Source organism: Coregonus lavaretus (assembly GCF_964263955.1).
Source record: "Coregonus lavaretus genome assembly, chromosome: 17".
NCBI classification, from domain to species: domain Eukaryota; kingdom Metazoa; phylum Chordata; class Actinopteri; order Salmoniformes; family Salmonidae; genus Coregonus; species Coregonus lavaretus.
In genome coordinates this window covers 24,308,390-24,336,326 of record NC_140004.1, presented here as the reverse complement: position 1 = coordinate 24,336,326, position 27,937 = coordinate 24,308,390, and the positions used below count along the sequence as shown (strand labels likewise).

The 27,937-nt window shown below is 41.8% G+C and overlaps 2 protein-coding genes and 1 pseudogene across 4 annotated transcripts; all 3 read right to left on the bottom strand.

Annotated features, from left to right (window-relative positions):
* Positions 1-302: 302 nt before the first annotated feature.
* LOC311144622 (cilia- and flagella-associated protein 251-like) lies at positions 303-12,448 on the bottom strand (the record flags this gene model as incomplete). The annotated part of the gene is made up of 20 exons (XM_084180667.1): positions 303-454; positions 625-726; positions 880-1,108; positions 1,294-1,437; positions 1,562-1,652; positions 1,729-1,892; positions 2,051-2,165; positions 2,286-2,470; positions 2,608-2,781; positions 5,038-5,189; positions 6,231-6,481; positions 6,577-6,765; positions 6,947-7,149; positions 7,249-7,293; positions 7,386-7,463; positions 9,390-9,470; positions 11,427-11,535; positions 11,628-11,737; positions 11,923-12,063; positions 12,161-12,448. 20 exons carry the CDS (start codon positions 12,446-12,448, stop codon positions 303-305), a joined length of 3,003 nt encoding a protein of 1,000 aa, XP_084036793.1.
* Positions 12,449-13,285: 837 nt separating this feature from the next.
* Positions 13,286-17,461, bottom strand: LOC311145075 (26S proteasome non-ATPase regulatory subunit 9-like; annotated as a pseudogene). Its single transcript, XR_014615573.1, has 6 exons — positions 17,382-17,461; positions 16,626-16,725; positions 16,328-16,435; positions 16,004-16,095; positions 15,745-15,833; positions 13,286-13,414 (listed from the first exon to the last, which is right to left on the bottom strand). The product of XR_014615573.1 is annotated as a 26S proteasome non-ATPase regulatory subunit 9-like (transcript).
* A 289-nt stretch (positions 17,462-17,750) lies between these two features.
* On the bottom strand, positions 17,751-22,573 carry LOC311144193 (rab5 GDP/GTP exchange factor-like). 2 transcript variants are annotated; one of them, XM_084180200.1, is made up of 9 exons: positions 22,507-22,573; positions 21,185-21,366; positions 20,941-21,071; positions 20,615-20,766; positions 20,318-20,387; positions 19,952-20,087; positions 19,684-19,778; positions 19,255-19,511; positions 17,751-19,134 (listed from the first exon to the last, which is right to left on the bottom strand). In XM_084180200.1, exons 2-9 carry the CDS (start codon positions 21,340-21,342, stop codon positions 18,709-18,711), a joined length of 1,425 nt encoding a protein of 474 aa, XP_084036326.1. In that variant the 5' UTR covers positions 21,343-21,366; positions 22,507-22,573; the 3' UTR covers positions 17,751-18,708. The 2 variants fall into 2 exon arrangements, with proteins under 2 accessions (XP_084036326.1, XP_084036327.1); XM_084180201.1 differs by lacking the exon at positions 22,507-22,573 and adding an exon at positions 22,085-22,360.
* Between the last annotated feature and the right edge of the window lie 5,364 nt (positions 22,574-27,937).

The window sequence follows — 27,937 nt, the reverse complement described above, 5'->3', positions numbered from 1 at the left end:
CACGTAGGCTATTGATGAATTAATGTTACTTTTTTACTTGACACAATAAGGTTAACAATTATAGTGAATTAATAAATTAAATACATTTGCAATTAAATGCTTCTACATTTTTAATACATCATAACATGTGCTGTTTCCAATGTATCTTTATTAGCAATTAATATCCAATAAAAGGTCACATCAAACTGCACCCATGAGGAAATGGCTGTCACTCATGTATGTGGGTGCTTCATGAACTACAATCTTCCCATGAGTCTTTTACAGATTGAGCCCCACACTCTCACATACAGTACATGTAATTCCTATACAACTTCTGATCCTGAGGGGGACAACATTCCCTCATGGGAGGAGTGAAGAATCTCTTTAATATAAATGGGGAATCCCAGGATATCACTTGCAAATGTTTCCATGGAAATCTCCTCTGGGATCTCACTCTCCAACAAGTCTTCTGCATCTGTCACACACACACACACACACACACACACACACACACACACACACACACACACACACACACACACACACACACACACAGTTTTAATGGTCGACTATCAAAACCGTGTAGTTTCAGTCTCATTATGACATTTTCAGACACTACTCTAAACTGAATATGGTGATACATACCATCACATTCAAAAGCTCCCAGCTCAGGACTCCCCCCTTCTGGATTCAGTCCTAACAGTGTGGTGAAACATTCTGCCAGCTCATTTTCAGTCATGTGTTCCCCTGAGGCAAAAAGAGGGGTGACGTATTATTAGAATGAAATCCCATCACTGCCTCAGAACAAGGGAACATAAGTACATACTGACACTACCCTGCATAGAATTATACAGACACAGCAAACAGACGTGTGGGGACTAAGCAGCTAGCCTAGCACACCTCTGTCCTTGAGGAGTTCCAGCAGCTCGTCCTTGTTCACCACAGGCTCTCCCATCACATAGGGGTCACCCAGGACCTGGAAGGTGTGAAGTAGCTCCTTGCTAGAGATGCCAAACGCTGGCCGGTGGTTGACGTAGAGCTTAATGAACTCCTCCAGGTCTATGTCGGTCACATATCTCCCAGACTCAGCATACCTGCTGAACTTGACTTCGTTCTGCATGTCCTCCAGCTGGATAGAGTCATGATCAACAAACATTATTCTTTCTTTACTGAACTTAACTCATTGTTATAGCTGAATATGTTATTATCATTGACAAACAGGAAAGAAAACAGAAAATGATCAAAGTCATAGATTGATAAATCGTTTCCAAATTAGCCTAGTCATCGCATTAGTCCTCATTGAGGACGTTGTACCTCTTGCTCAGTGGGGAAGAAGCCCAGAGCCCTCATGACAAAGGGGACCTCTGCTAGGGGGATTCGGGTGGACACTTGTCGCATCTCCATGGAGTCAATGCCTTGGCTACGCAGCTGACAGTAATAGAAATAGTCCTCCATTTCCTAAAGAGAAAAATGAAAGTGTCAGAACAAACACAAAAGTATTGTACAGCCATAAGAACATATGTACCAACTATACAGTTCTGAATATTGATGGTTACATGGTAAATATATCCGTTTAACCTACTCTAACGAGTTTCCCGTCTCTCCCTCCCTCCAGGAGGCTGTAGAAGGGGATCAGCTCTTTTCCACCCAGGGATGCAGCAGCCTCTAATGCACTAAACACACAACAAGCGAGAACGATTCAGTTCACCAGGACAACTCAAGGGTCTATTCAGTGAAGGGTCTACTCACTTTAAACTAATCTCCCATGAGAGGACTGTGCAGTCAGACCCTCCAGCAGTGAAGACATATCGACCGTCATAGGAGCAGGCCATAGCAGACACCCCTGTTGGGTGGCAGATCAGAGCAGAGGACTTGTGGGGGTTCCCATCAACAGGCAGAATCTGGACACCCACCTTGAAAAATAACAATGACAAGTTACACTGAAACCAGTATCTCTTCATTAGGCAACAAATACACATAAGTCTGGCCCCTTAAATGAAAACTTTCATACATATTTGGTCTGACTGACAAGAAGGTGGTTTGATATGATTGGGAGTGAATCAACACTTACCTTGTCTTTTGTGATGTATACCATGTAATGAGCGCTAGGGCCATGGTCCTTATAAAATGGAAGTATGGCCATCTTTTCAACTGGAGACCCGTATGTGGGGCCAAGGAGTGTCTTTCTGCAAGAGAAACCAGAAGTATTCATTTGTGGCCTTCATACTACACCCCAATGACACAGAGATGGCCAAAAATAAGAGTACTAATCATGCTTTTACAGACTCTGTTATTTGGCTGCTGACCTGCACATCTTAGTGGTGCTGTTGAAAAGCTTCATTTTGTAAAGATCCGACGCGGTGAGCAGGAAGTCCTCTGTGGTGAGGGGTGGGTACCATGCCATACAGGTGGGCACAGCGCTCTGCTCAATGCGCTCAGAGCTCAGGATCAGCAGCTCATCCTCATTGCTGTTCTGCAGGTCATACTCCACCTGGGCAATCACCACCACACACCAAGGCAAAGTCATCCAAAGTGAGTCAGCATGTCTAGTGGTTCAGCATGTGAAGAAACATGGCATGCAAGTAAACCAGAGTCCACCTATAATAATTGTGAGGGATTGGGACTCACCAGCCTGCGGTCCATGCCCAGGGAGAGTAGTCTGGTTTGGGTGCTGTCCAGGTACACCCCAAATAGGAGGTCCCTGATGGGCTTATAGTGGGAGTGGTGCCTCCCCAGGTATTTCCAGCGCTGCATGCTCTTACCGGTGTACAAGCAGAACACCATCACCGCTCTTCCAGCATCCTGACAGTAGCAACAAAACAGGAGGGGAAAATGCAACTTCTTAGCTTTAGTTTGATTTTAAGGCTTTAAGGTAGATCAAATCAAATCAAATAACATTTTATTGGCCACATGCGCCGAATACAACAGGTGCAGACATTACAGTGAAATGCTTACAGTGGGGGAAAAAAGTATTTAGTCAGCCACCAATTGTGCAGGTTCTCCCACTTAAAAAGATGAGAGAGGCCTGTAATTTTCATCATATGTACACGTCAACTATGACAGACAAATTGAGATTTTTTTTCTCCAGAAAATCACATTGTAGGATTTTTAATGAATTTATTTGCAAATTATGGTGGAAAATAAGTATTTGGTCAATAACAAACAAGCAAGATTTCTGGCTCTCACAGACCTGTAACTTCTTCTTTAAGAGGCTCCTCTGTCCTCCACTCGTTACCTGTATTAATGGCACCTGTTTGAACTTGTTATCAGTATAAAAGACACCTGTCCACAACCTCAAACAGTCACACTCCAAACTCCACTATGGCCAAGACCAAAGAGCTGTCAAAGGACACCAGAAACAAAATTGTAGACCTGCACCAGGCTGGGAAGACTGAATCTGCAATAGGTAAGCAGCTTGGTTTGAAGAAATCAACTATGGGAGCAATTATTAGGAAATGGAAGACATACAAGACCACTGATAATCTCCCTCGATCTGGGGCTCCACGCAAGATCTCACCCCGTGGGGTCAAAATGATCACAAGAACGGTGAGCAAAAATCCCAGAACCACACGGGGGGACCTAGTGAATGACCTGCAGAGAGCTGGGACCAAAGTAACAAAGCTTACCATCAGTAACACACTACGCCGCCAGGGACTCAAATCCTGCAGTGCCAGACGTGTCCCCCTGCTTAAGCCAGTACATGTCCAGGCCCGTCTGAAGTTTGCTAGAGTGCATTTGGATGATCCAGAAGAGGATTGGGAGAATGTCATATGGTCACATGAAACCAAAATATAACTTTTTGGTAAAAACTCAACTCGTCGTGTTTGGAGGACAAAGAATGCTGAGTTGCATCCAAAGAACACCATACCTACTGTGAAGCATGGGGGTGGAAACATCATGCTTTGGGGCTGTTTTTCTGCAAAGGGACCAGGACGACTGATCCGTGTAAAGGAAAGAATGAATGGGGCCATGTATCGTGATATTTTGAGTGAAAACCTCCTTCCATCAGCAAGGGCATTGAAGATGAAATGTGGCTGGGTCTTTCAGCATGACAATGATCCCAAACACACCGCCCGGGCAATGAAGGAGTGGCTTCGTAAGAAGCATTTCAAGGTCCTGGAGTGGCCTAGCCAGTCTCCAGATCTCAACCCCATAGAAAATCTTTGGAGGGAGTTGAAAGTCCGTGTTGCCCAGCGACAGCCCCAAAACATCACTGCTCTAGAGGAGCTCTGCATGGAGGAATGGGCCAAAATACCAGCAACAGTGTGTGTAAACCTTGTGAAGACTTACAGAAAACGTTTGACCTGTGTCATTGCCAACAAAGGGTATATAACAAAGTATTGAGAAACTTTTGTTATTGACCAAATACTTATTTTCCACCATAATTTGCAAATAAATTCATTAAAAATCCTACAATGTGATTTTCTGGATTTTTTTTCTCACATTTTGTCTGTCATAGTTGACGTGTACCTATGATGAAAATTACAGGCCTCTCTCATCTTTTTAAGTGGGAGAACTTGCACAATTGGTGGCTGATTAAATACTTTTGTCCCCCACTGTACTTACAGCCCTTAACCAACAGTGCATTTATTTTTAATAAAAAAGTAGAATAAAACAACCAAAAAGTGTTGAGAAAAAAAGAGCAGAAATAAAATAACAGTAGGGTTATTATATATATACAGGGGGGTACCGGTGCAGAGTCAATGTGCGGCGGCACCGGCTAGTTGAGGTAGTTGAAGTAATATGTACATGTGGGTAGAGTTAAAGTGACTATGCATAAATAATTAACAGAGTAGCAGCAGCGTAAAAAGATTGGGTGGGGGGGCAGTGCAAATAGTCTGGGTAGCCATGATTAGAGGGCTCAAACCTGTTACTGTTTATTTATTTATTTCACCTTTATTTAACTAGGCAAGTCAGTTAAGAACAAATTCTTATTTACAATGACGGCCTACCAAAAGGCAAAAGGCCTCCTGCAGGGACGGGGGCTGGGATTAAAAATAAAAATATAGGACAAAACACACAATCCCAATGCCAGAACCACATAGTGTGTCTGCTCACCGCTGTGGCCAGGTAGAGGGAGTCTGGAGAGAAGGTCATGTGAGTAATGCAGTCTTGGCTGTAGTTGAAGCGCTCCTCTGCCTCACTCAGCAATGTACAAGCATCCAGTACATGGACAGATCCACTGGCAAAGCCAACCGCCAAATAAAATCCTGTTCACACACAGTGGTGGAAAAAGTACCCAATTGTCATACTAGAGTAAAAGTAAAGATACCTTAATAGAAAATGACTCAAGTAAAAGTGAAAGTCACCCAGTAAAATACTACTTAAGTCTAAAGGTATTTGGTTTTAAATATACTTAAGTATCAAAAGTAAATGTAAAAGTATAAGCACGCAGTGCTAGCTGTGCCACTAGAGATCCTGGTCCCACGACCGGGAGACCCATGGGGCGGCGCACAATTGGCTCAGCGTCGTCCAGGGTAGGGGAGGGAATGGCCGGCAGGGATGTAGCTCAGTTGGTAGAGCATGGCGTTTGCAACGCCAGGGTTGTGGGTTCGATTCCCACGGGGGGGCCAGTATGAAAAATAAAATAAAATATGTATGCACTCACTAACTGTAAGTTGCTCTGGATAAGAGTGTCTGCTAAATGACTAAAATGTAAATTTCACATTCCTTATATTAAGCAAACCAGACCGCATGATTTTCTTGCTTTATTATTTAACGGATAGCCAGGGGCACACTCCAACACTCAGACATAATTTACAAACGAAGCATTTGTGTTTAGTGAATCTAGTGAATCTGGCAGATCAGAGGCAGTAGGGATGACCAGGGATGTTCTCTTGATAAGTGTGTGAGTTGGAAAAAGGTTCTGTTCTGCTAAGCCTTCGAAATGTAACTAGTACTTTTGGGTGTCAGGGAAAATGTATGGAGTAAGAAGTACATTATTTTCTTTAGGAATGTAGTGGAGTAAATGTAAAAGTTGTCAAAAACATAAATAGTAAAATAAAGTACAGATACCCCCCCAAAATACTGAAGTAGTATTTTAACTTAAGTACTTTATGCCACTGTTCACACACACAGGATAGCCTGGTCAAAGCTAAGCCAACTCACACACAGACAGATAATATGTTCTAAGGGAAGTTATCCCTACACCACAAATCGAATTTCAGAAAATTTGAGATCTTTCTACATATGAATATAGTTTTACTGTAAAGGAAATTAAACAAGACAAAAAAAAGCCTCTGCTGGGTCACCTTGGGGGTCATAGGCGATGCACTGAATATGCCTCTCCTTCTCAAAGACCCTGCTACAGATGGACACCTTGCGCTCATAGTCCCACACCTTCAGGATGCCGCTGTGGCTACCCATGGCAACAACTGGTTGCTGGGGGTGACAGGCCACAGCATGCAGTGCCTCGCAATGCTCGCGCAGCAATGTCTGCGGCACACCACCCTGTGTATTCACATGTACCACCGTCGAGCTGACTGTAGACAGGACAAAGTTCCTACAGATGAGAGGGGGGTTTAGAGGGGGATGGAGGACAAAGCAGATACGTTTCACATACACTGGGGCACAAACTGGCATCACACTGATTCTCACCGGATAACAAACATCTTGGCTTCCAGAGTGCAGTCCTCCAGAAAACCCTGGCTGCTGTTAGGTGGAACTTCCTTGGAAAAGGAGATTGATGTGATTGGATCCAGGTTGAATTCACTGTACCAGCTGATGAGCTTGAAGTTCTCATCATAGAATTTCACATGGCCCAGAGTGTCACCAGTCACAATGAAGCTAAATAATTAAAGACCATGGGGATATACAAGGAGAGCAACAGTTAGAGAACAACAGCTACACATATCAGGCTGCAATACAAAGAACAATACTTCAATAGTGGTAAGGGAGTTGAACTCCAAGCAGAAGGATAAAGCTCCTGTTTCAGCGTAGTTTGAAACGTTGAATGTTGCATGTTCACCTGTCAGTCAGAGTGAGCACGGTGATGCCGTCCTTCTGGAGGGGGATGAGCTTGATGGCTCTCCTAATGAGAGGTCTTGAGTTAGAGGAGGCCCTAACCATGTCCCACAGCACCAAGTTGCCTGCAGAGGTGGCCGAGAGGGCCTGAAGCCCCCTCCAGTGGAACACAGACTGGCTCAGCATGCCCACAACCTTGTTGAAAGTCTTTTGAAAGATGGTAAAACCACCAGAGAGTGAATGTGGAGATTAGTACAATGACATGATTACAGGTTCTATAAACAACTAAACAGCTAGCGTCCTTACCTTGTCCAAGAGGTCTGGGGCAATATAATCAAGGTGTTGCTTGTCCTGAAAGAAATAACTGACAATCATATACTGTAACGCTAGTTACTAACTGTAGCAGTGTTAAACCACGAGTACAACAAAACTGTGGTACTTGCCCTGGTGTAAAATAAGACTTGGCTCTCACTGTTGCTGAGCAGCTGAGTGATGTCATTGGGATTAAAAAGGATGTGTTTCTGAAAAGGAATTGAAATCAGAACATGTTGTAAAGTCATACATTATTGCAGATATTATCATATGAATGTATTCAATTACAGTTGAAGTCAGAAGTTTACATACACTTAGGTTGGAGTCATTAAAACTTGTTTTTCAACCACTCCACAAATTTCTTGTTAACAAACTATTGTTTTGGCAAGTTGGTTAGGACATGTACTTTGTGCATGACACAAGTCATTTTTCCAACAATTGTTTACAGACAGATTATTTCACTTATAATTCACTGTATCACAATTCCAGTGGGTCAGAAGTTTACATACACTAAGTTGACTGTGCCTTTAAACAGCTTAGAAAATTCCAAGCTTGACATCATGGGAAAATCAAAAGAAATCAGCCAAGACCTCAGAAAAAAATTGTAGACCTCCACAAGTCTGGTTCATCCTTGGGAGCAATTTCCAAACACCTGAAGGTACCACGTTAATCTGTACAAACAGTAAGTCTCCCGAGTGGCGCAGTGGTCTAAGACACTAGCTGTGCCACTAGAGATCCTGGTTCGAATCCAGGCTCTGTCGTAGCCGGCTGCGACCGGGAGACCCATGGGGCGGCGCAGAATTGGCCCAGCGTCGTCCAGGGTAGGGAAGGGAATGGCCGGCAGGGATGTAGCTCAGTTGGTAGAGCATGGCGTTTGCAACGCCAGGGTTGGGGGTTCGATTCCCACGGGGGGCCAGTATGAAAAATTGTATGCACTCACTAACTGTAAGTTGCTCTGGATAAGAGCGTCTGCTAAATGACTAAAATGTAAATAGTACGCAAGTATAAACACCATGGGACTACGCAGTCGTCATACTGCTAGAGATGAACGTACTTTGGTGCGAAAAGTGCAAATAAATCCCAGAACAACAGCAAAGGACCTTGTGAAGATGCTGGAGGAAACAGGTACAAAAGTATCTATATCCACAGTAAAACGAGTCCTATATTGACATAACCTGAAAGGCCGCTCAGCAAGGAAGAAGCCAATGCTCCAAAACCGCCATAAAAAAGCCAGACTACGATTTGCAACTGCACATGGGGACAAAGATCGTACATTTTGGAGAAATGTCCTCTGGTCTGATGAAACAAAAGTAGAACTGTTTGGCCATAATGACCATCGTTATGTTTGGAGGATAAAGGGGGTCGCTTGCAAGCCGAAGAACACCATCCCAACCGTGAAGCACGGGGGTGGCAGCATCATGCTGTGGGGGTGCTTTGCTGCAGGAGGGACTGGTGCACTTCACAAAATAGATGGCATCATGAGGAAGGAACATTATGTGGATATATTGAAGCAACATCTCAAGACATCAGTCAGGAAGTTAAAGCTTGGTCGCAAATGGGTCTTCCAAATGGACAATGACCCCAAACATACTTCCAAAGTTGTGGCAAAATGGCTTAAGGACAACAAAGTCAAGGTATTGGAGTGGCCATCACAAAGCCCTGACCTCAATCCTATAGAAAATTTGTGGGCAGAACTGAAAAAGTGTGTGCGAGCAAGGAGGCCTACAAACCTGACTCAGTTACACCAGCTCTGTCAGGAGGAATGGGTCAACATTCACCCAACTTACTGTGGAAAGCTTGTGGAAGGCTACCCAAAACGTTTGACCCAAGTTAAACAATTTAAAGGCAATGCTACCAAATACTAATTGAGTGTATGTAAACTTCTGACCCACTGGGAATGTGATGAAAGAAATAAAAGCTGAAATAAATCAGTCTCTCTACTATTATTCTGACATTTCACATTCTTAAAATAAAGTGGTGATCCTAACTGACCTAAGACAGGGAATTTTTACTAGGATTAAATGCCAGGAATTGTGAAAAGCTGATTTTAAATGTATTTGGCTAAGGTGTATGTAAACTTCCGACTTCAACTGTATATACACTATCTTAAATATAGTGAGACCATAAAAGCTTACCTGAAAACCATACTCCGGGTTGAGCTCAGTTACACACAATGGATCCTCTGTCTCATTTGTCCAGTCCCATATACAAACTCGCTGTGAACAGATCAGAAAGTCCTGTCCACTGTATGTCTATTTAAGTTCAGTTAACAACATACACCTAAACATTATAAATTGGGACACACACTCATCTGAACATTCAAAAAAGCACTGGTAGGTTTCACAATTTATGTTTCCCCTCAACTTTAACATGGGCCTTATAAAAAAGAGCAGCTCGGCTGGTTCAGCTGAATTACACATTATTCTATCTAACTACACCCCCCATATGCAATGTCTTGAAATATGCAGACAGATGGATTAAAAGTAAGTTTACTTTGTAATACTTCTGACAGCCCACTTTCTAGCTCCGCCTACAACTTCTGGACTGATTATTGAGTCATTAGTTTTACACTTGAGACATGACTCTGCCGTTGTGCTTTAGAATTTGTGAATTTTGTCTCTTATAAATACATTCTATACATTAGTTTATACTGGATTAAGCATATATTTTCGTTAACTGTAATTTTGTTAGTTATGCTCCAACTTTCCCTCCATCTTGTGCCAACATCAGTTCTTTTTAAATCTTGGTTCCAATAGTTTATATTTTTTTCTAGGAGATTGTCAGTTGGATATTGTCACGTCTCCTCCGGTTGCTCCCCACTGGTGCTCTGATTCGCCGGACTACTGAGCCACCGGTCTGAGCGCACCACCTTGGCAACACCGCAATGGAAACCCAACGCACCCTAATCACCTCCAGCGCACCTGCACCTCATCATCTCATCACCACCCCTATATAGCCCTGGACTATTCAGTGTTGTGTTGTGTGTGATTGTTAGTGTCTTGTCATGTACGCACGCACGCACGCACGCACGCACGCACGCACGCTTTGTTGTTCTCTTGCGCAGTGTTAAGTAAACCTTTACATTGTTGATTTCTTCGTATCCTCAGTACTCATCACAGATATGCTCTCTGCAAGGTTTTGTATATCTTCCCTATCATTTTAACATCCTTTTCTGACTCAAATAAGATTCCCTCAAGGGGAAATATATTTCTAATCAACATTTCGTGATATGTAACTTTTAAGTTGTGTGTATTTGATAGTATCTACATTGGTCAGTCCAAATTTTTCTTTTTATTCTGTCATGGAAATACAATTATTTCCTGTTACCAAGTCATTTACAGTTTCTATAACTTTAGTTTTCCATGTGGGCCAATTTATCGATTAATTCTGAAAATCTATCCAAGGATTGTTCCATCAGGTTGTGCATCTAGGGAGTAATATAATAATATAATATGCCATTTAGCAGACGCTTTTATCCAAAGCGACTTACAGTCACGCGTGCATACATTTTTGTGTATGGGTGGTCCCGGGGATCGAACCCACTACCTTGGCGTTACAAGCGCCGTGCTCTACCAGCTGAGCTACAGAGGACCACGTGATACTGGTTCTTGTAAAATGTTAAATTTTTTCCCATATCGTTATAGTGTTCTTAACTATGAAGTTAATATTCTTAGCTTTATCCTTTGAAAATAGACACGTAAAAAGATTCTGCGGATGAGCAATATGCCATTTAGCAGACGCTTTTATCCAAAGCGACTTAGTCATGCGTGCATAATTATTTTTTTTTTGTGTATGGGTGGTCCCGGGGATCGACCCCACTACCCTGGCATTACAAGCGCCGTGCTCTACCAGCTGAGCTACAGAGGACCACTGGATAAGAGCGTCTGCTAAATAATGTAAATGTATACCTTTTTTAAAGAATGTCTTCGGTGGGGTAATCGGTATTACTGAAAATAAATAGTAAAACTTTGGCAGCCATGCCATTCTAAAGGTCTGACATTTTAGATATGATAATTTTTCACGAAGTGCTTGCTGCCAAACGGATGTAGTGAACGACTTTTAAGAAGTTATTATATATTTTTCTTTAGGTTAGCTTAACTTCTTCCAGTGTGAAGTAATTGGTAGTTTGGTAAACTATATTTTCATTGTAGCTTCCCCAACCCTGAGCTTACCTGAATATTTCCAGCTCCAACTGTTACCAGGTATTTGGAGTCCTTTGACAGTGCCAAAGCTGCAACACCGCCCTCAGGGTGACTGTCAAATAATGTCCGCACAGGAATCCTGAAACATAAGCCAAACAACCACTGTTTCAGAATTACAAATTGAAACAGATACATCAAAAATATGAACGTACTGTTAGAATATAGTTTTACCCTGAAAAGGAGTCCCAAATGATCACCAGACTTTCCTGTCCTCGGTCTGCTGTCACCAGCCAGCGCCTGTCCTCACTCACACACAAACATGAAATGGGGCTGCTGTGACCCTGTGGAAGGTGACCTTCAAGTTTATGTCAGTACTGTTTGCCTTGAACAGTTATTTTTGGCTTTACCTTTGCCATCAAACACTGGCATTCCTAACAGCATAGACATAGCACTCACTCCCTATAGCCACAGGCTTTTGTCAACTTCTGACCTTGTTGAGTGCATTGAGGCAACTGCTGGGCCTTACCTGAAGGACATGTTGTGAATTTGAGGTTTGGTCGTACATGACGGCTACATTGGTGCCACCATACAGGATCACCAGCTGATCCTGGTCCTGAAGGTTGAAGACCGGAAGAGCCCTGTTCATCCCAAAGGCCCACTCCAGTGTCTGTCACCAAACACATTACATTTTTCAGATATTGTACTTTGTTTCTTAGATATACAGTTGAATAAAATGTGTATGATAAAAGGCTAGTTGCATTTACCAGTGCATTCGTTTTTACATGAGGGGACTTCTGCTTTGGTAATAGTGTCATTTTAGTGGCTGTGTGGACTTGAGAGACAGTTGGATTCTGATAATCTGTCTTGGGTTCCCAATTCTGTCCACTGACACAATCACTCCTTTCACCCTCCCCTTTACTATCCTCTTTTCTCTGATGCAGATCCTCTCCATCCTTGTCTCGCTGCTGCTCCTCTTTGGTGCCAGTTGTGGCCTGCTGCTCCTCTGGAGGGCTTGGCATGGGGTCATTGCTCTCGGTTCCAACGCCTGACATGACTCAACTCATCACAGGCCTGGTGTGTTTTCAGAGAATAGACAAATGCCATTTGATAGGATGGGTACCATGAGGGCAGTAGCTAGCAACAACAAACCAATTGGAGCACAATGTGCTTAGTTGTCAGTTTGTTGATGAAAAATATATAAATGTATTACGCCCCCAATCTAGCTATGTTTAATAGCTATTTTCAACCAGTATTAATTTAAAACCTACTTAGGTTCCTACTTCTACTAACGTTAGCAAGGTGTGACTGTGTTCAATAATAAATTGGCTAGCTAGCGTACGCTAACTATTAGCAAGTGGGCTGTTTCATTAGAGTGGTACAGCAAGTTTTTTTCACAACGAAGAAATAAAACGATTAAACAATGTAAACTATAAATGCACTATTTTAGCTAAATATTTAATCGACAGTTGTAGTTTAACAGCAACATACTCACTCCAGAAACGCATGAACCTACAGCACCGTCTGGCATGAAAGCATCTTGTTGCCTGGATACACTTGCTGTACAGAGAGGGGAGTGGCCAGAGCAAAGACTTGCCAGACATATGTCTGGGGCCTCTCACATGCAATTTGTAAATGTCAAATATCAAAAAGTAATTGCAAGGAGAAACCTGCATGACCAAGACTGATTAACACTTTTTTCATATTTTGGCAATTCATTTGTTGTAACTTTTCTTCAGGTGATGAGTTGGGCAAAGGGAAATGTCATCTGAAGAAAATATAATTTTCACAATGAAAGCAAATGTAAACTCACACAGAAAACAACCTTAAACAATAATTTTTATTAGAACATGAAATTGACATTGGATCAGTTGAAAATGGCAGTCTTCTAATCTATGGGCTCAAACATATCCCTAACTCATAGCCACCCAGTGGCATACCAGCGCAGAGCTAGTGGTAAGGTTGACCCGAAGATGTCACCTTATGATCCTTATCATTTTTGGATGGGTACAATGTTACATCTGTTGGAAAAACAATTAATAAGCAGTCAATAATCAATCTCTCTTAGATATAAACTCAGCAAAAAAAGAAACGTCCTCTCACTGTCAACTGCGTTTATTTTCAGCAAACTTAACGTGTAAATATTTGTATGAACATAACAAGTTTCAACAACTGAGACAAAAACTAAACAAATTCCACAGACATGACTAACAGAAATTGAATGTGTCCCTGAACAAATGGGGGATCAAAAGTAACAGTCAGTATCTGGTGTGGCCACCAGCTGCATTAAGTACTGCAGTGCATCTCCTCCTCATGGACTGCACCAGATTTGCCAGTTCTTGCTGTGAGATGTTACCCCACTCTTCCACCAAGGCACCTGCAAGTTCCTGGACATTTCTGGGGGGAATGGCCCTAGCCCTCACCCTCCGATCCAACAGGTGCCAGACGTGCTCAATGGGATTGCGATCCGGGCTCTTCTCTGGCCATGGCAGAACACTGACAGTCTTGCAGGAAATCATGCACAGAACGAGCAGTATGGCTGGTGGCATTGTCATGCTGGAGGGTCATGTCAGGATGAGGAGGATGTCTTCCCTGTAACGCACAGCGTTGAGTTTGCCTGCAATAACAACAAGCTCAGTCCGATGATGCTGTGACACACTGCCCCAGACCATGACTGATATAACGTATTTTTATACCATTTTGGTTAATGTCGTTGATCTCATATAGAAAGGATAAGGCCACGCCATGTGTTAGTTATGTCACGGGTGTGTGACAGAAGGTCTACGTGCCAAGATAGATTGGGGGCCAATGGTGCTAAACTTAGGAGTACGTGATGAAATGGCCTGGCTAGGGTGCCACACGATACCATGTAGGGGGATCCTATTGTAGGAGATGAGTGGCACTCAATAATGGTTGGCAAATGTTGGATGGAATTAGTTCTGAAAGCATTATATAAACAGAGGTTTTCTATGTAAAGTCATTTGGATGACAATAGGCTATGCCCGTAGCGCTTGTCAGATGAATCCAGTACTGTAACTATTAAATAACTATGAATCAACTCTCCATCTAAGTGTTCGACTACTCTCTTGCATCCTGAACTTACCGATACCAGAAAATTAATCATAACAATGACGGACCCTCCACCTCCAAATTGATCCTACTCCAGAGTACAGGCCTGGGTGTTACGCTCATTTCTTCTATGATAAACACGAATCCGACCATCACCCTTGTTGAGACCAAACCGCAACTCGTCAGTGAAGAGCACTTTTTGCCAGTCCTGTCTGGTCCAGCGACGGTGGGTTTGTGCCCATAGGTGACGTTGTTGCCGGTGATGTCTGGTGAGGACCTGCCTTACAACAGGCCTACAAGCCCTCAGTCCAGCCTCTCTCAGCCTATTGCGGACAGCCTGAGCAATGATGGAGGGATTGTGCGTTCCTGGTGTAACTCGGGCAGTTGTTGTTGCCATCCTGTACCTGTCCCGCAGGTGTTGTTACACGTGGTCTGCCACTGTGAGGACGATCAGCTGTTCGTCCTGTCTCCCTGTAGCGCTGTCTTATGCGTCTCACAGTACGGACATTGCAATTTATTGCCCTGGCCACATCTGCAGTCATCATGCCTCCTTGCAGCATGCCTAAGGCATGTTCACGCAGATGAGCAGGGACCCTGGGCATCTTTCTTTTGGTGTTTTTAGTGTCCTAAGTTTTCATAACTGTGACCTTAATTGCCTACCATCTGTAATCTGTTAGTGTCTTAACGACCGTTCCACAGGTGCATGTTCGTTAATTGTTTATGGTTCATTGCACAAGCATGGGAAACAGTGTTTAAAGTGGCGCAGTGGTCTAAAGGCACTGCATCGCAGTGCTAGTTGTGCCACTAGAGATCCTGGTTCGAATCCAGGCTCTGTCGTAGCCGGCCGCGACCGGGAGACCCACGAGGCGGCGCGCAATTGTCCCAGCGTCGTCCAGGGTAGGGGAGGGAATGGCCGGCAGGGATGTAGCTCAGTTGATAGAGCATGGCGTTTGCAACGCCAGGGTTGTGGGTTCGATTCCCACAGGGGGTATGAAAAAAAATTAATAATGTATGCACTAATTGTAAGTCGCTCTGGATAAGAGCATCTGCTAAATGACTAAAATGTAATGTAAAATGTAAACCCTTTACAATGAAGATCTGTGAAGTTATTTGGATTTTTACGAATTATATTTGAAAGACAGGGTCCTGAAAAAGGGATGTTTCTTTTTTGCATCTTGGCATGGCATGTATTTTAACATCCATGCTATCAAATGTGAACTACAGTAAAATTAGATCAAATAGAAATCAGTCTAATATCCAGCTCAATAGGTAGGAAACTCACCCCAGTAAACCTCTCCCTGACCACTGCTGTGGGGTAAGGCCCATTTGGGTCTTCTGGCCGTTTCGAATCAATATAACGTTTAATGGTTTCTACAGAGAAAATGGAAAGACAACATGTCATGCCTGGTATGTTATCAATGTAGTGACTGCATTTCATATTGCTGTCATCATGATACATTATCATGATAATGTCATTTGGCATATGAACAATAAAATAAAAGCGGTTATAACAAGATTATTCTGATCACAGACCAACATACCCCTTCACTATGCTGAACCACTGAGGCAATATTCTGCAGGTTCTGGAAGTTCCTTGTGTTGACGGATCCAAACGCTATGATTTCATCACTAACTATGGGGGAAAAACATCAATTTCTCATAACTGAAAACAAAACCACCCTTAAATACCACAAACAAACACACTAAGTAAATACCCATGTCAGTGTTGTAATCAAATTCTATATGTGTTTTAGGTCAATCTAGGCACTGTAAACACTCACAGCCTGACAGGCAGGGGAGCCTTGTGAGACAGCATCCACACACGCGAAGGGAAAGGGCATGGTGACCTCCTGCTCCATGGACTCAATCTGGGACTCTGCCTGGCCCTGGTCCCTTTGCCTTCTCTCGAGCATGCAACCTGTGCAGGGCCTCCTCGATTTCCACCATGATGGCTTTGTGATCATTCTGTAGACCTGCCACGTCGATAAGGTGGCCATAATAAGCAGAGAAAGTCCAGTAGGCAGTAGTACATGAGCAAGGCAACCCTTTACACATGCCAGAAGCAACGCACTGCATCACTGTAAATAGGTTGTCTAACTGTTGTCAAGTAATGTGTCAGTCAAAACATGTTATATTGCACAGCAGTGCTACAAGCATTCTTACAAGAAATCCTGCCCCTTGCTGTTCTGATCTCCTACACATTAACATCTGCACGAGGGAAGCCCTCTGCATCAACCAGAGGACCTTCCATTCCAAAGCCTTACTAAAAGAGAACACACAAATGATTAATGAAGGGAAAACATATTTCTTGCCTAATATTATAGCCCCACCACACGCACGAACGTAGTTTCTAACGTTAGATAAGTAGTGACTATGTAGAAATACTTTGAAGTACTAGTTAAGTAGTTTTTTGGGGCATCTGTACTTTACAACTTTTACTCCACTACATTCCTAAAGAAAATATGTACTTTTTACTCCCATATATTTTCCCTGACACTAAAAAGTACTCGTTACATTTTGAATGCCCAAGCCTTAGAGCAATATGGTCCAATTCACGCACCTATCAATATAACGCGTTGTCATCCTACTGCCTCTGATCTGGCGGACTCACTAAGCACAAATACTGTGTTTGTTAATCATGTCCGAATGTTGGAGTGTGCCCCTAGCTGACCGTAAATTTAAAATACAAGAACAACATGTGGTCTGGTTTGCTTAATATAAGTAATTTGATGTATAACATTTACTTTGTACTTTGTCAAGTATGACAACTGAGTACTTTTTCCACCACTGTTGATAAGACAGACTGAATAAAAGCAGCATTGATTGACATACAACATATTATTGGAAAGATAACCTAATTTGAGCTCCCTAACGTTAGCTCGTCCACAATGTAAACAACGTATACATGTACCAACTTACATCTTCCAAAACGTCGTAGTAAGCTTGAATTTTCCTTCCATATTGTCTTTCTTTTTTGTAAGACTTTGGACCGCTTCCATTGTTATTGTCGAATTTTCATTGTTGTTTTCCTGTCATCTTTATGATTCTCTCTCGTCTGGAAACTCAATAACTACAACTACGAGTCACTATTTCCGGTTTCTATGTGTTGCAAACAGCGTTAAAAAAACTGTTTTCATTGCGAGACAGAGGGCAGAGCTAAATTGCCTATAAAACATAAACGTATTTACAAGAAAATCAGCTTCTTCGTTAAATCAATACAGCTTGGCATGATACTCATAACAACCGGAGGAACTCTGATACAGAATACAAAAATTAAATAATGTCCACTTCTGTTATGTTTTCTTTTAATTAGAGGTTCTGCTGTACATTCACTAACAATATTTATTCATGATCTTTGGAAACTTAATTTAAAACATGTAAACAAGGTAATTCACGTTAGTGCTATTAATGAGTAGAATGATTACATGGGAAAACAATCAGCTTTTAAACAAGAACAGGTATATGCAAGGTTAACTGTACCTTCAACAGTCTAATATTGGAAAGTAAGAGGTAATCCATAATCACAAACCTTCGAATAAAGTATTTTACTTTGACTGAGCCACCTCTACTTTCCAGGGTTCTACAATAACAGGTTTCACATTTTATTCACAATCTTCATTACTATATTTTGCATAGGCACTTGGGTTTATCTTAACTTAGTAATCTAAGAAATATGATAGCAGCAATCAACAGTAAGTCTTCTCACTACCCCAGTAAGTGCTAGATTACAAAAAATATTGTCCTACTGTCCTGATATTTAACAAACTTCAGGGTGCAAGACATAGCTTTTCTCTGACAGCATATAAGAGCACATTTCTCATAGATAAGAAAGTGAGTAATGTACAAACAAATAAGAGAACCTTAGAAACATTGAACAAGGTCAAGAATGTAAACAGATGACAGCACTTTGTGACCTGTGAAACCAAATAGCAGAAATAATTGCTTGTGTTAACAATGGTTTCAAGATCGGCATTTGCCATCAGGTTGTGCTTTTGGTGTGCAAAGTTGGCATCAAGGAATGTTGAGGTCTGTTTTTCTTTGAGGATCCCACCGAACCAAAAATGTGTGCCATTATTTGGTACCTCCTCTGTTGTTATCAATTAAGCTGCTTCCTATAGTCCTACAGAAATACTTATTTTAGTTTAGCCGATCACCTGCAACACACCCATATTTACCCCACAAAGCTCACACAAGCATGAAGAGCCAGGGTCAAAAGGTTGCCCACTGTACCCCAGTCTTAATATGACTAACACTCAGTCTCTGTTAGACAAGTGTTGTTGTTGGACTCTTTACCCTCTAGCAACAGCACTGACTGGTCTTTGACATCATCTGCCTGTGTTAGAATAGAGAGAGAATGGCTTTGCAATAACTCTGACTGGGCTTTAATTTCTTCTTGTGCCAGAGCAGACTGAGAAGTTACCTCATCTATCTGTGCCTGGACTGACTGTACCCAATGCTGTAACTGCTCTTTGAGGGCGTTCATTCCTTGGTCCACCTTCTCCTGTCGGCCCTTCAGGTCCTCTAGTTGGTCTTGCGTCTCCCTGGCCATATTTTGCCTCTCACTGCCCCTCTTGGAGGGAGCACGGCGACCCTGCATGTACCCCTCAAACTCCTCTGGGCTAAGGTTGAGTGCTGGTCCATCCAGCTTCTCAATGAAGGCCACTGCGCAACACTACATTAGAACAAAATGATAAAATTACCAAAAACGGACTGTCGTAATCTCAGCACAAATCGTTCAAGACTATGTACAATCAACTAATGTACAGTACGCATGTACATATTATTAGCTCACCAAATTGGTGAAGTAGTAGCCACTCTCTCCTGCCATCAGGCTGTGTGGTAGGCCGAAGCGGATCACATACTGCATGTTGGAGTGAAGCCGGGGTGGGTTGGCCTTTAGTACCACGTAAATCAGGCCAGACAGGAAGTCGTCAGCATTTGCTGGCTCACTATTGGAAGTGGAGAGAGCCTGGAAGACATTCTGACTGCACTTACATATGCATGTAAGCTTGTCCTGTGGCGCTCGCTTGGCATCCATCTCGATTATGGCTGGGAATTGTGAGTAACAGTTAGTACACAGGTGGAATTTGAAAAGGTCTAGAAATTTTTTAGTTAAACTAATTTAGTCATTTGGCTTTCTTCATAATTACATTTCAGTGTTGCTAGTGTCATATTTTATCCAAATAAAGGAACACTGTCTTCCATTAACAAAATAAGTCACCTGTTATAGCAGGTAGAAAGGGATCGCTGACAACCTCGGCCCTCTCATCAGGGAAAGGCACCCTCAGCATGTGGGGGGTGACCCAGTTTAAGGACCTGTCAAAGTTTAATTGAAATTAAAAACAATGGTGAACTAAGTTGAATCACAATACTAGTCATTAAAATTGCTAAGATAGGTCTTGGTGATGCTAGATAGACTATGGTCAGGGGAAGGGTTTTGGTAATAATGTTAGACTATGTGCAAACAAGGTTATGAATGGCAGTCTGACCGTATCCTCCTCTGGAGTGCCAAGTCTTTCACTTCATCGTCACAGCTGTCATGGCAGAACACCCACTTATGCAGACGCGTCATGATCAGCTTCTCAATGTGCTCCATCATCTGAGAGACCTGAACCTCTGACAGACCTACCAATACAGCAGACACAGTGAACAAGTATGTGAAGTTGGGGAATAGGCTAGAGAGTCAGTATGCTAAGTGTTCAGTGCAATACGTTGTGTAATGAGACTGATATTCAAGAACGAACAAAATTATTGTCTTCATGTTAAGTGAACAAACATTATAGGCCCACAATAATTAACATAAAATGGGAACCCACACAGCAGCTCAGAAACAGCAAAATGGCCTCATTACTCACTACTGAAATGCACAGCGATGTTCTGGTAAAAGTCTTGAACAAGGTCAGATTGCTTCTGCACTGGCAGGCCCTGCAGCAGGAAAGAAAATATAACAATAACATGAAATAAGTGAGAGGCTTTATTCAAACTTCAAATATCAGGAGAAAAGAAAAGAAGCAGCACAAGAAGCAGGTAAGGAATCTAAACTTGACAATTAGAAAAGGCAGTTGAGAGGGCTGTAAAAACAGAAGTTGAAAGAGAAAAGTAATTGCAGAGATAACAGAGTGGTGATAACAGAGAGGAAGGAAGCACATTACATGGTAAGCCTCCATGGTGTTGAGGAAAGCGGTGCAACGGGACTGCAGACGCTGAGAGGATGGGTTCCTCAGCAGCTTCAGGAAGCTGGTAAAGTCCCCTGGCTCAATGCTCTGATAGGCTTTTAATGTAGCCGCCTGGCCCTCTGAAGACTCTAAAAGGGCATAAGAGGTCTCATAAGATCAGCTATTACGGCGTTGGCTAAACATGTTTTTGCTTAGTATCACTTCAGATTATAGCGTAATGCACATTAAAATACTCATACAGTTGTGGAAATGACATAACCGTTTTCAATGACTGAACTGAGAGGAAGTGCAGAGGGAATCACCTGGGCGTTTAGGAGGGGACGGTCCACCCCAGAAGAGCCTCCTCATCGTGTTAACTTTGCGACCCTTCTCCATATTCTTCTTCTCTTCAAATTTGGAAAAGGTGAGGGGAGAACCTGCATCATTGTGGGGCCTGACAGCAGGGAACAACAAAAAGGAAACATTTGAATATTTCCCAGATCGAAAGACAACGGTCTCTGGTGGACTTGTTTAGCCAATATTTATGAATGACAATAAAACCTTTACCCAGTCTCCTGCCTGACAGCCTCTTCTTTGCGGGTTCGTTCTCGCCAGCACTTGGAGCAAAAGCCCTGCCATGCAGGGTTACCATAATAACCACACGCATCCTTGCAGAGAAGCTCTGCTTGAGTGACTCGGATCCCTCTTTGCTGCTCCGCCGCCATACTTCAGCACTCTTTTACTCCCACCTGGTGACATAGGAAATACATAATTGTTTAACTGTGTTGAACAACTCCTAGACAAACATATATAAAGAAAGTAAATACAAACACAGTAGTGGAAATACATGGATTTGTTACATAGCATAGATGCAATGGAGTCAAATCCTCCCCTCCCTCCCAAAAAATGTGGTCCTCCACTTAACTGTCCATTTGTTATTCTGGTTGTGGAATTATCCAAAATTGTTGTAGTTAGATCAAATCCTAACCCTGAGTAATATAACGATGATCAAGTAGCTAGATCAACCTTTTCATAATAAAGATTCCCAGTAAACGATTAATAAAATATCTAACATCATGCCAGTTAATCGAGCACAACCACGGATTCTTAGCTACTTTTAGCAACGCATGTGTACTTACATACACTAGCGTTGCTTTCAATTGAATTGTTTTGCACAGAAACAGACCGCGGGAATCCAGAAGTTAAATACAATTGCATTTCAATTTACTGTGCCGATCCGTGCCGATCCTTTAGATATTTTGTCTCAAATTCCCCTCGTCATAATGACCGACCGTCCTGCCCACAGTTTAAATGGAATTGTATTTAACTTCTGGCTTCCCGCGGACTGTTTTTGTTCAACCTAATATAATCTTAAGCAAAGCTAGTGTATGTAAATACACGCGTTGTTAAAACCAACTAACTGATTCAGACGTCTTGTCTGACAGTAAAAAAATACATATTCCTTACTTGGCAAAATAAAGTAATGTTCAGCAAAGCAGTCCTATTCCTGGTAAGATAAAAGAACGTGTCGCACTTCAGCAGTTGTCCTCCTAACGTTACCACTACTTCAGCTATAAAGTTTAAGTTAGTCCAAATTCAAAACCTAGTCATCTAATCCATTAAATATAGACTCAGAGAGAGAAAGCTAACTAACTACCTGTTCAAATTAGTTAACCATTACATTAGCTAGCTAATCAAGAAATTACATGGAGAGTTTACAGCTGGTAGCTAGTTTGTTGTGCTAACGTTCACAAGCTAGTTCGAGATGGCTACTTATATATCATGCAAACATTTTAACTACACATATCCAAAACCCAAATTATTCCATATTCTTCGATTATAATAACTATAACTAACACATTTTGATAGCTAGCAAGAAAACGACTTACTTTGGAAGCTTCCCTTGGTTGGTTGACCGACGTGACGTGATGACGTGTCATCAGCTGCCTGCCTGATGACCCCATAGAATTAGAATACTAGAATGTTCATGAATCTTCTTATGATGGGATAAAAGGTCAGCCATGTTGGTCCGCTTTCCAGCGGATCACTTTTGTCATGAGTTGACCGTCTTTCAAAGTGTGTTGCATTATGGGTATTAACATTGTCTGATTTACGACTAAATGGCTACTGCAGAAATCATGTGATCAGGTCATGCAGTTTTTATGAGATCGCCTTCAAGTTGCTTCTGCACCATGCAGCCATCACCTGCATTGTGGGAAGCACTATTTTTCAACCAATCATAAGGGTGTTTTGGTTTGACCCACGCGAACGTGGCCAAAGAAATGTCTGAAACAGGTACCAACTTTTCTGCAATTCTAAAGCTACAGGGGATACAAATTAAATGTATATTTGAGACCTAATTTCTAACCAATTAATTGTACACACAAGTTATGTTTTCAGTTTTTGAGTGTGTGATATGGGGGTATAGAAAAGTTGATTTCGACATTTATACAGAAATACTTTTATAAACAGTAGCAGCTGTGTTGACACTGCCATGTTGATCTGAGCCTTAATGTTGGAAAACCACTAGTGTCTGACTTTTGGCTGTGGCCGATGCACCTACCACGACTTCACTCTCTGTCCTTTGTCTACAGTTGGCATCCTTAGGCTTACTGCTGGAACACACCCATTGTCTTAAAGGTGCACTATGCAGAAATCTCACCACCATTTCCTGGTTGCAAAAATTCTAATAGTTCGCCTAATTTCAGTTTATGTGACAAAACAAGCAAGTGTAGTGTAGAGAATCATTGTACCATCAAAACCGCTGTGAAACATTTTTTACATAACCAAAAATATATTATTTTCAGCTGGTGTAGAAAACTGAAAGTAAAATACAAAAACGAAACTTAACGGGAAGCATAGACTTGCTTTCAATGAGAATGACAGATCTACATACTGCAGCTTTAAGTAGTTGAACATGTTATTACTCCAACCTCAAACTGACACGTTTTCATTTTCGTCAATAACAACTTTATATCGAAGGAGAGCCTTTAGTTTGACGTCCTGCAGTTTGCCACGATGATGTGTTTCTGCGTATGACCTTAACTAGCCAACCTCACCATGACATCGCCTACAAGTGTGATCGGGGATTTCTATTGGGAAAAGCAGTTTCCGCCTATCTTCCACAGGAGGCTGCTAAGGGGAAGACGTCTCATAATAATGGCTGGAATGGAGTAAATGGAATGGTGTGTTCGATATCATTCCATTGATTCCGTTCCATCCGTTACTATGAGCCCGTCCTCCCCAATTAAGGTGTTACCGGCCGCCTGTGCTATCTTCATACTGTACTGTCTTTGGTGTAATCATTACTCTGATTCAGTCACTGAGGTATAATAAGAACTGGAGACTGCGTCCAAGATGTCCGCCCATTGTTTTCAATCTACTCACGTTCGCATACGCCAATTCATGGACCGTCTATATCCTGATTGCATCTGGTTTATATGGACCAACATCACATGTGCACTAGCACTCAGAGTTGCCAACAATTTTTCAAGGAAAGTAGCTGTTGGTTGCTCCATTTGTCGCTAGATGACGCGCATGCTCATTACATTTATAAAAGTCTCCAAAGCAAAACTAAATAGAATGTTTGAAGGAGAACAAAAAGGAAATTATTAAATAATTAAACAGCACAGAATAAACTAAGGTAGATAACTTGTTTAGAAAACTTTTTTTATTTTTATTAAGGCCTGATTGGTGGAGTGCTGCAGAGATGGTTGTCCTTCTGGAAGGTTCTCCCATCTCCACAGAGGAACTCTGGAGCTCTGTCAGAGTGACCATCGGGTTCTTGGTCACCTCCCTGACCAAGGCCCTTCTCCCCCGATTGCTCAGTTTGGCCGGGCGGCCAGCTCTAGGAAGAGATTTGGTGGTTCCAAACTTCTTCCATTTAAGAATGATGGAGGCGGCCTAAGGCACTGCAGTGCTTGAGGCTTCACTACAGATCCGGGGGAGAAGTTGTGCACTACCAGCCTAAGTGTTTACATACACTTAGGCTGGTGTCATTAAAACTCGTTTTTCAACCACTCCAAAAATGTCTTGTTAACAAACTATAGTTTTGGCAAGTCGGTTAGGACATCTACTTTGTGCATGACACAAGTAATTTTTCCAACAATTGTTTACAGACAGATTATTTCACTTATAATTCACTGTATCACAATTCCAGTGGGTCAGAAGTTTACATACACTAAGTTGACTGTGCCTTTAAACAGCTTGGAAAATTCCAGAAAATGATGTCATGGCTTTAGAAGCTTCTGATAGGCTAATTGACATCATTTGAGTCAATTGGAGGTGTACCTGTGGATGTATTTCAAGGCCTACCTTCAAACTCAGTGCCTCTTTGCTTGACATCATGGGAAAATCAAAAGAAATCAGCCAAGACCTCAGAAAAAAAATTGTAGACCTCCACAAGTCTGGTTCATCCTTGGCAGCAATTTCCAAACGCCTGAAGGTACCACGTTAATCTGTACAAACAATAGTACGCAAGTATAAACATCATGAATCATTAGATCATTTGTTTTGGAACTGTCCATTTGTAGCTTGATTTTGGACACAGGTCCAGGAATGGCTAAAGGATTGCAATATTTACCTGGAGCTAACCCTGCAGATAGCACTACTGGGTGATCTGAAAAGTCATAGTCAATCGATCAATAATATAATACTTTTAGCAAAAATGTTCATTTTCAATTTACAATCTGTAGAAACAATGAGAATAGAAAGGTTCAGAACTTTTGTAAAACATCACAGTACAGTTGAAAAATATATGGCAAATAGAAATCCAATATGGATGGTGTTAAGAGATAGATGGGTGGTGTTGAAGGATGGGACTAATAACAACTAACAACAACTAATAACAACAAGATAACTAATGTAAAGCATACTGTGTCCATAATAAGTATATAGGTTATAGGTTGAGAGCTTTTGTGAAAGAGCACAGTTAGAAAGATATGGCATATAGAAGCAAACCGGATGGACATCATGAAAATGATCAGAGAGGTTGAGGGTAGAGGAAGTTCAGGAGTAAAAACAAACAAAATATAATTATTGTAAAATTGACTGTGTCCATAAAATGTATATAGTATGTATAAGCTGGAAGTAGAGGCCTAAGCGTTCTTGTTCACTATTTTACTCCAATTGGGGAAGGGGTGGTGGGGTTGGAAAGTAATAAAGGGAAATACTTTTTTTTAAAGGATATGTTAATGTATATTTGTGTGTATATATATGTATACGTGTGTGTGTGTGTGTGTGTGTGTGTGTGTGTGTGTGTGTGTGTGTGAATTTATTTATTTGCGAGAAGAAAAAAAAACATATAGGGGATTGGAAGTGATGCAGACAATTACATTGATGGAAGTTACAATCTATCTGCAATATTAAAGCTGATCTACCCCCTAAAAAAAGAAGGAAGAAAAGTATAAACACCATGGGACCACGCAGCCGTCATACCGCTCAGGAAGGAGATGCGTTCTGTCTCCTAGAGATGAACTTACTTTGGTGCGAAATGTGCAAATCAATCCCAGAACAACAGCAAAGGACCTTGTGAAGATGCTGGAGGAAACAGGTACAAAAGTATCTATATCCACAGTAAAACGAGTCCTATATCGACATAACCTGAAAGGCCGCTCAGCAAGGAAGAAGCCACCGCTCCAAAAAAAAAGCGAGACTACGGTTTTCAACTGCACATGGGTACAAATATTGTACTTTTTGGAGGAATGTCCTCTGGTCTGATGAAATAAATAGAACAGTTTGGCCATAATGACCATCGTTATGTTTGGAGGAAAAAGGGGGTCGCTTGCAAGCTGAAGAACACCATCCAAACCGTGAAGCACGGGGGTGGCAGCATCATGCTGTGGGGGTGCTTTGCTGCAGGAGGGACTGGTGCACTTCACAAAATAGATGGCATCATGAGGAAGGAAAATTATGTGGATATATATAAAAGCAACATCTCAAGACATCAGTCAGGAAGTTAAAGCTTGGTCGCAAATGGGTCTTCCAAATGGACAATGACCCCAAGCATACTTCCAAAGTTGTGGCAAAATGGCTTAAGGACAACAAAGTCAAGGTATTGGAGTGGCCATCACAAAGCCCTGACCTCAATCCTATAGAAAATGTGTGGGCAGAACTGAAAAAGCGTGTGCGAGCAAGGAGGCCTACAAACCTGACTCAGTTACACCAGCTCTGTCAGGAGGAATGGGCCAGAATTCACCCAACATATTGTGGGAAGCTTGTGGAAGGCTACCCGACATGTTTGACCCAAGTTAAACAATTTAAAGGCAATGCTACTAAATACTAATTGAGTGTATGGTAAACTTCTGACCCGCTGGGAATGTGATGAAAGAAATAAAAGCTGAAATAAATCATCCTCTCTACTATTATTCTGACATTTCACATTCTTTTAAAATAAAGTGGTGATCCTAACTGACCTAAGACAGGGAATTTAAACTGAGTTTAAATGTATTTGGCTAAGGTGTATGTGAACTTCCGACTTCAACTGTGTATATAGACAGATGTGTGCCTTTCCAAATCATGTCCAATCAATTTAATTTACCACAGTTGGACTCCAAGTTGTAGAAACATCAAGGATGATCAATGGAAACATGCATCTGAGCTAAATTTCGAGTATCATAGCAAAGGGTCTGAATACTTATGTAAATAAGGTATTTGTTTGTTTTGTTAAAATAAATTTGCAAACATTTCTAAAAACCTGTTTTTGCTTTGTCATTATGGGGTATTGTGTGTAGATTGCTGAGGATAAAATAAAAAAAGGTAATCTATTTTAGAATAAGGTTGTAACAAAATGTAGAAAAAGTCAAGGGGTCTGAATACTTTCCGAAGGCACTGTGTGTGTGTGTGTGTGTGTGTGTGTGTGTATATATATATATATATATATATCTCATTGGTGCACACACAGGCAGCAGCCGCAGAGAGGGAGCAGACTGCAGAGCGGGCACACACACAAACGGACAGGGAAGCCACTAAATCAACCAGAAGTTGCTGGGGCAACCTTAAAAAGTAGCCACATTTGTCGCTATAGTCTTTTAACAATAAAAGTTGCTGGAGGTGTTTGAAAACTCGCTAAATCTATTGACAAATTTGCTAAGTGGGCAACACTGCTAGCACATAGTGCGCACAGGGAGCAACGATGACGTCATCCAAAAACATGGCAGACATTGGATGAATATAAAATGTTAATATGAAAAATAGTCATCACCTTTGTGCACAAAAAATCCATTGAATTATTAAACTGGTAGCTGAGGCAGATTTTTGTATGTATGTATGTACAGTGGGGAAAAAAAGTATTTAGTCAGCCACCAATTGTGCAAGTTCTCC